At 51.1% G+C, this 11,973-nt stretch overlaps 1 protein-coding gene across 3 annotated transcripts in view; it reads right to left on the bottom strand.

Annotated features, from left to right (window-relative positions):
• The window catches only part of LOC308591909 (protein-arginine deiminase type-2-like), a 153,215-nt gene that overhangs the window by 30,469 nt on the left and 110,773 nt on the right, over positions 1 to 11,973 (bottom strand). For all 3 annotated transcript variants that reach the window (XM_081203052.1, XM_081203050.1, XM_081203051.1), the window contains 2 exons: positions 2,854 to 3,032; positions 535 to 638 (listed from right to left, as the gene is read on the bottom strand). In XM_081203052.1, the coding sequence (XP_081059178.1) occupies positions 535 to 638; positions 2,854 to 3,032 (283 nt within the window). The remainder of the gene's footprint in view (positions 1 to 534; positions 639 to 2,853; positions 3,033 to 11,973) is intronic.

The raw sequence follows: 11,973 nt of genomic DNA on the forward strand, positions 1-11,973 counted from the left end.
AACAACCGCAAGACGAAGAGACTTGTGGAACGGATTAATTTCGTCTTGCGAGGCACCACTGTACACATTTTGGAAAGCAATTTCCCCTAACTGCAGCACGTTCTTGTATGATATTCATTTACAGTTTGCACCAGTGTATGGTGTTTTTTTTGTACACACAACTTGGTTAGGGAACTTCACTGCAAAATTTGGAGCGGTGAGAATTAGGTAGATTTGCTTTACAATGCGAACTGGATCGAATGTCTTCCTGACCTCATCCTTTTGTAAAGTGTCATTAAATGGCACTTGCATTAAACATCAGTGATGGTCATAATAAAATGTTTCTCTTTTTATACTATCAGCTGCTGTTTGTTGCATCTCCCTCGTTGCTGTCGAATGCTTAGTTTTTGGAAAAAAAGAAACCCACCACAGACAGAACCTGAACCCCAACCGAGTTTCAGGACGCAAAAGCTGGTTTTACAAATTCAAACCAAGCCCTGCATTAAGAACATCTCCTGTTAAGTTCCACCGCCTCCTCCTTTTCTGATACCTTACCTGCAGACAAAAACGCTGACTGGCGCCAAAGTGTTTGGGGTCATGATCCATGGGGCAATCCGGAAGACTACGGTGTCTGTGAAAATTGGGGTCTGTGGAATACCCTGGAAGAAAGATGGAGCCATCTTGTATTCTGCTACTCCAGAAGGCAGCACCCGAACCAACAGATTGAAATTACAAGATAGGAGGTTCTAACTAAACATTAGGAAGAACTTTCTGCTCTTTTTCAGGGACTGGTATTCAGAAGGATTGCTGCCTCCAACCATGGTGGCAGAGAACCACGCTGGCTAGTAGCATCTCAGAACAACTGGTGAAACAGAACGGTGCATGGGCTCAGGGCAGCTAACACCAGTAAAATTACAATTAAAAAATAAACCAAGTTAAAATACAGGTTAAAATGCAATTTAAAATGCAGCCTCATTTTGAAAGCAGCCCATAGATCAAAACCATATGGGGAAGGAAACATAAGGGTCAGACTGAGACCAAACCAAAGGCCAGGCGGAACAGCTCTGTCTTGCAGGCCCTGCGGAAAGATATCAAGTCCCACAGGGCCCTAGTCTCTTGTGACAGAGCATTCCACCAAGTTGGGGCCAGTACTGAAAAGGCCCTTGCCCTAGTTGAGACCAGTCTGACCACCTTGCAACTTGGGACCACCAAGATGTTGTTATTTGTGGACTTTAAGGTCCTCCGTGGGGCATACCAGGAGAGGCAGTCCTGTAGGTACGTGGGTCCTAGGCTGCATATGGCTTTAAAGGGCAAAACCAGCACCTTAAACCTGACCCTGTACTCCACCGGGAGCCAGTGCAGTTGGTAAAGCACTGGATGAATGTGATCCCGTGGCAAGGACCCCGTAAGGAGCCTCACCGCCGCATTCTGCACCCGCTGGAGTTTCTGGGTCAGCTAAATACCCTGTTATTGCACCAATGAAATGTTGCAGAATGCACCGGTGATAAAAAGCTACCAATCCATTAAACATGACGGCCCTTTTTTAAAAAAAAAACTGGCTGCCCAGAGAAACAGAGGCAGCTACGGGACATTGATCAACAGCACAGCTTCTGTGAGGGAAGAGAAAGGTCTGCTGGGGCAAGGAAGCAGAAGGCGGAACACAGATCCATTAGGGATCCCTAGCCAGATTAGCAGGTGGCTAATAGAAGTTGCAGGCCCCACGAGAGTCATGCGCAGCATTCCAGCAGGCGAGTGAGAGAACATGAGAAGGCCGTCCAGCTTAATTTAAAGCTGGCCTTTTCTTCTAGCGGCCCCCAATTCGTATTGCTTTGTTGGGGTGGGGGTGAAGAGGCAGGTGGGAAGGGGGCGGGAGAGGCAGCGAGAGAGATCCACACACCAAGCAGCCTCTTTGTGGCTGAAGTAGCAAACAAAGAGAAAAGGGAAACTTGAAAGCGAACCCGCCACCTGCCAAGGGAAAACTGGCACATTAACAGTGTGAAGTGAAGTGTCGAGCCTTAACATCAGCAAGCAGCTCCTTCTGCAGTTACACCATGCCAGTGGCCAGGAGGAGGGGACGGCTTTTGGCTGCCTGAAAGCAACAACTTCCATTAGCTGCTTGCTAAAAGGGCTGCATACTGCTGTTTAGACAGTGTGGCATAGTGGTTAGAGTGCTGGGAGAAACCAGGGTTCGAATCCCCCTTACTTGGCCATGAAGCTCGCTGAGTGGCCTTGGGCAAGCCTCTGGCCCTCTGTCTAACCTACCCCACAGGGTTGTTGTGGGGAGTAACTTGGGAGAGGGAGACCCATGTGCTTGAAAGGTGGGCTGTGAATACAATAAATATCAGACTAACATCCTGCCCTGCCATACCAGCTTCCTTACCCGCACAGACCTTTCACTTCCCTCGCAGCGTTGCGCTGTTGATCAACGTTCTGTAGCTTACGTTTCACAACCTTTTTGCTTAAAAGCAGCACTTGAGGTGGTCCTTAAAACTGTAATGACGATGTCATACCAGCCCGAATGGGAACCTTACGCAACACTGAATTTTATACATTAAATTTGTGAAAATCTAATAAGCTTTATTATATAAAAAAAGGAATGCCCTACTGTCAGATGTCAAGGAAATAAGCATCTCCCTGACTTTTAGAAGACACCTGAAGACAGCCCTGTACAAGGAAGTTTTTAATGTTCAAGGGCTTTTTGTGTTTTAGTATTTTGTTGGAAGGTTGCCAGAGTGGCTGGGGCAACCCAGGCAGATGGGCGGCATATAAATTTTTTAAAAAGTATTATTATTTGAAGCATCCTCTTTGCCCGATGAAGGCATCTCCACTGCTTCCGCTGCACCCACCAACCCACCCCTCTTTTTCTGGCCGAACCTCAGCGACTGGCTCCAGCAGGCTGACGTTGATGGTGACGAGACCGTCGAAGCCGGCGTCTGGGAAGCGGAGACCCTCGACAAAGAATTCCATCTCTGCAGAGCCCCCTGTGTATTTCACAACGTGGAACAGCTTCCGTGGCCCCAGGACGTGGATGTAGCGCTGGCCAAAGAAGGGATCTGCGGGTCAAATATATGTTGGAAATGTAAGGGGGGGGGGAAAAGGCACCTTTTATCATATGTGGTGGAAATGTCAGGTAGCAAAAGAATTTCAGGAAATGATATACAGTGGATGCTTGGGTTGTGAACATGATCCGTGCGGGAGGCATGTTCGCAACCCACAGCACTGCGTCTTCATCGGCATCTTCACTGGGTTAGTGAAGGCCAGGTTCAAATACGAGTTCCTTTCCTGTGATTTGGGAGGAAATTGGGATTGGGCAGGGTCTGAGAAAACCGACACCCAAGGAGCAAGCCCACCCAACCCTGCTATCCACTGAGGAGGTGAAGGCAACTCCATTGCCCTCCCCCAACCCAGCTAATTAATACGCTAATTGAATGCCTGGCTCGGAAAGCAGAATGTCCAGAATTCAAGGTCCTGCAACTCAATCCCGGGGAACAGTTATTTGGCAACCTGGCCAGAGAGGTCTTAGCTTTCACCCAGTCACCAGACTCTGATGCCCTTGAGAGACGCCAAACAATTGATCCTCAGGACTCAAAAACAAGCAGAGGCTGTGAGGCCAGGGAGAAAGGAGGGCTCTCTGAAAGGGAACTATTATTTCAGTGCTTATTTATGTGAGATGCTCTGAGGTAAACCTTTTATTGCTGGAAAAGCGAGGGGTGGGGAGAATATTAAATGTGTCTTTTTGGGGGGAGTGGGAATTACTCCAGGCTGTACCCAAAGCTAGCCTGATTTCAAGCAAACCCACTGCAGTTAATAGACTCAGCTAGCTTTATTTTATTTTATTTTATTTTATTTTACAGTGGTACCTCGGGTTACATACGCTTCAGGTTACAGACTCCGCTAACTCAGAAATAGTACCTCAGGTTAAGAACTTTGTTCCAGGATGAGAACAGAAATCGTGCTCCGGCAGCGCGGCAGCAGCAGGAGGCCCCATTAGCTAAAGTGGTGCTTCAGGTTAAGAACAGGTTCAGGTTAAGAACGGACCTCTGGAACGAATTAAGTACTTAACCCGAGGCACCACTGTATTTATTTTATTTTTGCATTTCAATCCCACCGTTTTCTCCAGAGGCCCCCAAGGTGGTGTACACGGTTTTCTCTTTGCCCCTGATTTAATCCCCACAACAGCTGTGTGAGGTAGGTCCATTCATTCAGTGGACCTGCTCTGAGTAGGACTTAGGAATACAGACAAGCTGTCTTATACTGAGTTAAGATTGTTGGGCCGCATAGCTCAATTATCGTCCGCACGGACTGGCAGCAATGACTCTCCAGGGTACCAGGCAGGGAATCCTTCCCAGTCTCACCTGGAGGTGCTGGGGATCCAACCTGGGTCCTTCTGCATGCCAAGCAGGTGTCCTACTGCTGAGCTACGACCTTCCCCATAGGTGGATAGATGCCAGCTCTGGGGATCCATCTTCCACTCATCCCCTTTCGACAGGCACATCCACCTCACGCCTGGCCTGGCTGCAAATCCCGCCAATAAGTAATCAAACAATTACAGTGGTGCCTCGCAAGACGAAATTAATTCGTTCCGCAATTCTCTTCGTCTTGCGGGTTTTTCGTCTTGCGATGCACGGTTTCCCATAGGAATGCATTGAAAATCAATTAATGCGTTCCTAGGGAAACCGCCTTCAGACCAGGTCCAGGGACAGTCTGTCCCCGGACCTCTTCTGAAGGCTGGGGGGGGGACAAGGGCTTTTCTTCCCACCCCCAGCATTTTAAAAAACCCCGGGACAGCGGAGGACTTCTCCGCTGTCCGGGCGATCTTAAAATGCTGGCGGGCGGCATTTTAAAATCGCCCCGGACAGCGGAGGACTTCTCCGCTGTCCGGGGCGATTTAAAAGCCCCTGGGAAGGCAGGCAGGGGGGAGCAAAGACTTTCGCCCCCCTGCCCGCCTTCAGAAGGTGTTCCCACCCCCCCGCCCGGCTTCGCAGCAGCGCTACGAAGCCCGGCAGCTGGGGCAGCTGTTCCCGCCCCCCTCCCCCCTTCGGAACATCGTTCCGAAGTGGGGCGGCTGGGGCAGCTGTTCCCGCCCCACCTCCCCACTTCGGAACAGCGTTCGGAAGTGGGGCGGATGGGGCAGCTGTTCCCGCCCCCCCTCCCCCCTTCGGAACATCGTTCCGAAGTGGGGCGGCTGGGGCAGCTGTTCCCGCCCCACCTCCCCCCTTCGGAACATCGTTCCGAAGTGGGGCGGCTGGGGCAGCTGTTCCCGCCCCACCTCCCCCCTTCGGAACATCGTTCCGAAGAGGGGCGGCTGGGGCAGCTGTTCCCGCCCCACCTCCCCCCTTCGGAACATCGTTCCGAAGTGGGGCGGATGGGGCAGATGTTCCCGCCCCCCCTCCCCCCTTCGGAACATCGTTCCGAAGTGGGGCGGATGGGGCAGCTGTTCCCGCCCCACCTCCCCCCTTCGGAACATCGTTCCGAAGTGGGGCGGCTGGGGCAGCTGTTCCCGCCCCACCTCCCCCCTTCGGAACAGCGTTCCGAAGTGGGGCGGATGGGGCAGCTGTTCCCGCCCCACCTCCCCCCTTCGGAACATCGTTCCGAAGCGGGGCGGCTGGGGCAGCTGTTCCCGCCCCACCTCCCCACTTCGGAACAGCGTTCCGAAGTGGGGCGGATGGGGCAGCTGTTCCCGCCCCACCTCCCCCCTTCGGAACATCGTTCCGAAGAGGGGCGGATGGGGCAGCTGTTCCCGCCCCACCTCCCCCCTTCGGAACATCGTTCCGAAGTGGGGCGGATGGGGCAGATGTTCCCGCCCCCCTCCCCCCTTCGGAACATCGTTCCGAAGTGGGGCGGCTGGGGCAGATGTTCCCGCCCCACCTCCCCACTTCGGAACATCGTTCCGAAGTGGGGCGGATGGGGCAGATGTTCCCGCCCCCCCTCCCCCCTTCGGAACATCGTTCCGAAGTGGGGCGGCTGGGGCAGCTGTTCCCGCCCCACCTCCCCCCTTCGGAACATCGTTCCGAAGTGGGGCGGCTGGGGCAGCTGTTCCCGCCCCACCTCCCCACTTCGGAACAGCGTTCCGAAGTGGGGCGGATGGGGCAGCTGTTCCCGCCCCACCTCCCCCCTTCGGAACATCGTTCCGAAGTGGGGCGGATGGGGCAGCTGTTCCCGCCCCACCTCCCCACTTCGGAACAGCGTTCCGAAGTGGGGCGGATGGGGCAGTTGTTCCCGCCCCACCTCCCCCCTTCGGAACATCGTTCCGAAGTGGGGCGGATGGGGCAGCTGTTCCCGCCCCCCCTCCCCCCTTCGGAACATCGTTCCGAAGTGGGGCGGATGGGGCAGCTGTTCCCGCCCCACCTCCCCACTTCGGAACAGCGTTCCGAAGTGGGGCGGATGGGGCAGCTGTTCCCGCCCCACCTCCCCCCTTCGGAACATCGTTCCGAAGTGGGGCGGATGGGGCAGCTGTTCCCGCCCCACCTCCCCCCTTCGGAACATCGTTCCGAAGTGGGGCGGCTGGGGCAGATGTTCCCGCCCCACCTCCCCACTTCGGAACATCGTTTTAAAATGCTGGGGGTCGGCAGCGAATGCTCCCGACCCCCAGCATTTTAAAACCTCCCCGGGACAGAGACTTCTCTGCTGTCCCTTGGAGATTTTAAAATGCTGGGGGTCGGCAGCGAACGCTTCGCTCCCGCCCGCCAGCATTTTAAGATCGCCCGGGGCAGGTGGGGGGAAGGCAGGCGGGGGGGAGCAAAGACTTTTGCCCCCCGCCGGCCTTCAGAAGAGGTCCTCTTCTGAAGGCCGGCTGTGGGCGAAAGTCTTTGCTCCCGACCGCCAGCATTTCCCTATGGGCTTTCGTCTTGCGATGCAAGCCCATAGGGAAATTCGTCTTGCGAAGCGCCTCCAAAACAGAAAACCCTTTCGTCTTGCGGGTTTTCCGTCTTGCGAGGCATTCGTCTTGCGGGGTACCACTGTAAACCCCTGTGTTGCAAACAATTATCAGTAATATCCAAGGCAACACGATGGCCAAGTACAACAATGCAATATCAATATAAACTCTTTATATAGTCTATACGGAACATTGAACAATATGAGAAACCAAATAAACAGAAATCTTATAAATCTCTGAATGTCACTAAATGTGCACTCTTGATGGATTCTCTTGAAAACACAGAGCTTTGTTTTATGACGTCCAACACTGCCGAAGTGGTCTGCAAACAGACGCAGTGAACAGTGATTCTGGATATACCCACTGTTTCGTAGAATTCTTCTTCAGCACAGCAGAAGGATACAGAAATGTTTCATAGACTACAAATGAATTATTGAAACGATGACCAGCATATACATGGTAACTTACAATAACTCACTGTTCACTACGTCTGTTTGTGGACCACTTCAGCAGCGTTGGACGTCATAAAGCTTTACGGCTTGTTTTCATCAGATAAGAATCTGACCTATTGCTTCTTTCAGAGACTTGCATAGTCTTCAAAGACTTTCAGAGACTTATAAGACTTATGTTTATTTGTTTCTATGTTTTCAAGAGAATCTATCAAGAGTGCACATTTAGTGACTTTCAGAGATTTGTAAGATTTCTGTTTATTTGGTTTCTCATATTGTTCAATGTTCCATATAGACTATATAGAGTTTATATTGATATTGCATTGTTGTACTTGGTCATCGTGTTGCCTTGGCTTTACTGCAAGTCCCACCAGCCAGGCCTCTCCAACACAGGCAGCATTCTCCACTGCCCCCATCCTCTTCTTCAGCCCCATCCCCGTAACCAAATCTGGTTTTATAACCCGCAATAAAAGACACAACAAGGCGCGTCGGGGGCAGAGATGTCTCCTGGGGATTAGGGAAGGCCAAACAGAGGGATGATGTCACGGGCTGCAGCAAATGTCTTGTGGCCGCTGTAAAATGAGGTGGTCGCCAAAGGTTGGCTTTTATTGGAGTGGGTGGGCCTCATACCCACCTGCAGCTCCGTTTAAGCTAAACGCCCATCACTGGAAGACCTTGAAAACATGACCTTCGGTTGTTTAACACTGAGCGTTGCCATCAACTGAGCCCTGCTCAGAATAAGCCCACTGAAATTAATGGACATGATGACTAACTTCAGTCTGTTCATTTCAATGGGTCTATTCTGGGTAATGTCTAGATGGATAGAAGCTGACTCCTTTGTCAATCTACATGGGAAGATATCATTGTGTGTGTGTGTCTGTGTGTGTGTGTGTATAAAGGTACCCCTGACCATTAGGTCCAGTCGCGGATGACTCTGGGATTGCGCACTCATCTCGCTCTATAGGCTGAGGGAGCCGGCGTTTGTCCGCAGACAGCTTCTGGGTCATGACTAAGTCGCTTCTAGCGAACCAGAGAAGCGCATGGAAACGCCGTTTACCTTCCCGCCGGAGCGGTACCTATTTATCTACTTGCACTTTGACGTGTTTTCGAACTGCTAGGTGAGCAGGAGCTGAGACTGAACAACAGGAGCTCACCCTGTCGCGGGGATTCAAACCGCCGACCTTCTGATCGGCAAGCCCTAGGCTCAGTGGTTTAGACCACAGTGCCACCCACCCATATATATATATATATATATATATATATATATATATATATATATTTGCTTTCGTAGATTTTCACGGGTACAGGAATGTAGGTTTTGGTGTCTTCGGGTGTCTTCCCGTGTAAGAGTTGGGGTGTCTAGGCGACGTTTCGACGAGGTCTCACTCGTCATCTTCAGGCTGGTGCTTTCGGCTTCTTGTTACTAGAACTCTGTTCTAGTAACAAGAAGCCGAAAGCACCAGCCTGAAGATGACGAGTGAGACCTCGTCGAAACGTCGCCTAGACACCCCAACTCTTACACGGGAAGATACCCGAAGACACCAAAACCTGCATATATATATATATATATATATATATATATATATATATATATATATATATATATATAATATGTTATGATGGTATAAGATAGATAGATATCTCTTATACCAACATCACACACACACACACACACACACACACACACACACACACACAATCTTATACCAACTCGCATTTATTTGTCCATCTAGAATAGTGCTGCCAACTCTGACCAGCAGCTGCTGCCCAAAATCCCAGGCCAAAAGAGCCCTTTCACCTTGTTTGCAATTGAAAAATACTCCGTTAATTAGGGGATGTCAGAGATTGAACATTCTGCACACAAAGCAAGTGACCTCCAACTAAGCTATGTTTCCCCCCTCTCAAGATTCTAGTCCTCATTGTGCTGAATGAAGGGCTGATTTTAAAACGTAGGAAAATGCCTTTTGCTAAGTCAAACCATGTAGCTCAGCAGTGTCTACACTGACTTCCAGCTGCTCTCCAGGTTTTCAGACAGGGAGTGCCTTTCTAGAGATTCTACCAGGGATTGAACCTGGCACCTTCTGCATGTCACAGAGCTACTACATCTCTTCCCTTAAGGCACTCTGGAAAAAGAGTTCACGGAAAGTAACAAAGCCCAGGACACTTTCAACTAGTCATTTGTAGCTTAACAGAAAAATAAGATCGAATGAGCCAATATTTGCTTAAATGCGATCCCTGCTCCACTTTGGCCAAGCTTGAGTTTAAGAAAATATCAATGAAAACACCAACTGGCGAGCCTTAAATTAGTAAGAGGGAGCTCAGAAGTTTCACCCCTTCCCTCTTTGCCCCGCTTCACATCGGATGTCCTCCTTCGCCAGAGATTTTAGGGAGCCTTCACCCAGATCACCCATTTAATTCTTCCACGGCTCAGAGAAGCAAACAGCCAGCCTCCTTCCCTAGGAAGAACGCCGAGAGGTAACCCCGGGCCACTGGGCTTGGCTGGCTTCCCTAGGATCTCTCAGAGAGCAGCTCCTGACAGAGGCAGAGTTAGCAGCTGATTGACAAGCCCCTCTGGAGCTCCTTGCCAGGGAATGCCGCCCCTTCCCCTCGGCCGGCTCCAATTGCAATGCCTAGTTTCAGCGAGTTGTCGGTGGGCCCGTCTCTGGGCGCCAACGGAGCTACTGGAATGTTGAAGACACCGGGGTCCTTTCTAATTAGATGTGTTGACGACCCATCAGGCCTAATTATTCCCAAGCTGCTCTTTGCTACAAATGAGATGCAGGTGCGAGAATTAACGTGACATGTGCCTTTCTCGGGGGGGGGGGAGATGAGGTTAAAAATTGTGCCACCTATTCACTAATAATAATAATATTAATAAATTTTATTTATACTCCGCCCTCCCTGGCCAGAGCCAGGCTCAGGGCGGCTAACACCAGTAAAATTACACTAAAAACATAATGGGGGGGGGAGGAGGAAACTAATTTAAAATACAGGTTAAAATGCTATTTAAAATGCAGCCTCATTTTGAAAGTAACCCATAGATCAAAACCATAAGGGGAGGGAAACATCAGGGTCAGACTGAGACCAAACCAAAGGCCAGGCAGAACAGCTCTGTCTTGCAGGCCCTGCGGAAAGATATCAATTCCCGCAGGGCCCCAGTCTCTTGTGACAGAGCGTTCCACCAAGTCGGGGCCAGTACTGAAAAGGCCCTGGCCTTACTTGAGACCAATCTGACCACCTTGCAACTTGGGACCTCCAAAGTGTTGTCATTTGTGGATCTTAAGGTCCTCCGCGGGGCATACCAGGAGAGGCGGTCCCGTAGGTAAGTGGGTCCTAGGCCGCATAGGGCTTTAAAGGTCAAAACCAGCACCTTAAACCTGACCCTGTACTCCACCGGGAGCCAGCGCAGCTGGAAAAGCACTGGGTGAATATGCTCCCATGGCAGAGACCCCGTGAGGAGACTTACTGCGGCATTCTGCACCCACTGGAGTTTCTGGGTCAGCTTCAAGGGCAGCCCTTGAGTTACAATAATCAAGCCTGGAGGTGACCGTTGCATGGATCACACTGGCCAGATCAGGGCGAGAGAGGTAAGGGACCAACTGCTTAATATGGCGGAGATGGAAAAATGCCACCTTTGCTGAGGCTGCAACCTGTCTTCAAAGGATTTAACAGAAGTAGAGAGATGCACCTCTTCTGCCTTAGGGGAGTAGGGGAGAAGAAGAGAATCAGAGTTCGAAAGGTACACCCGAGGGTCATCTAAGTCCAGGCATAGGCAAACGCGGCCCTCCAGATGTTTTGGGACTACAACTCCCACCATCCCTAGCTAACAGAACCAGCGGTCAGGGATGATGGGAGTTGTAGTCCCAAAACATCTGGAGGGCCGAGTTTGCCTATGCCCGATCCAGTCCAACCTGCTGGAATGCAGGAATCTCAACCAATGCCACCCAACTTCTGAATTAAAAGAAGCTGGAAGAGGGAGACAGACCCCCTTGCAGTGTGGTCCCAAAGAGACAGGGGGCTCAGTCAACACCCAGGAAAGTGAGGAAAGGAATAGCACAACCCCCAAAGAGTCTTGTGCCAGGATGTTGTCCATGCTCCAGGGATCACTAGAAAAGGAACTCAAAATTAAACTGCCCATGTGAATCTAAACTTGCCATATTGTGGGCAGTTCTGATCACTTCACTTCAAAAAGGATATTGAGGAAGGTTCAGAACAGGGCAGCCAAATCAATCAAGGGGATGGAGCGGCTCCCTTACGAGGAAAGGTCGCAGAGTTGGGGACATTTTGGCGTCAAGAAAAGGCGTGCAAGAGACGACACGACAGACATGAAAAGCCATCCTCGATCTCTCTCGTGACTTGTGGACATCCAATGAAGATGAATGGTGGGAACTTGAGGATGGATAAAAGGAAGGACTTTTTCACGCAACGCACAGTTAAACTGTGTAACTCCCTTCCACAGGGTCCGTGATGGCCACTAGCTTAAAAGGTAAAGGTAAAGGGACCCCTGACCATTAGGTCCACTTGTGGCTGACTCTGGGATTGCGGCGCTCATCTCACTTTATCGGCCGAGGGAGCCGGCGTACAGCTTCTGGGTCATGTGGCCAGCATGACTAAGTCGCTTCTGGCAAACCAGAGCAGCGCACGGAAATGCCGTTTACCTTCCCGCCA

This window comes from Podarcis bocagei (genome assembly GCF_964188305.1).
Source record: "Podarcis bocagei genome assembly, chromosome: 7".
Lineage (NCBI taxonomy): Eukaryota > Metazoa > Chordata > Lepidosauria > Squamata > Lacertidae > Podarcis > Podarcis bocagei.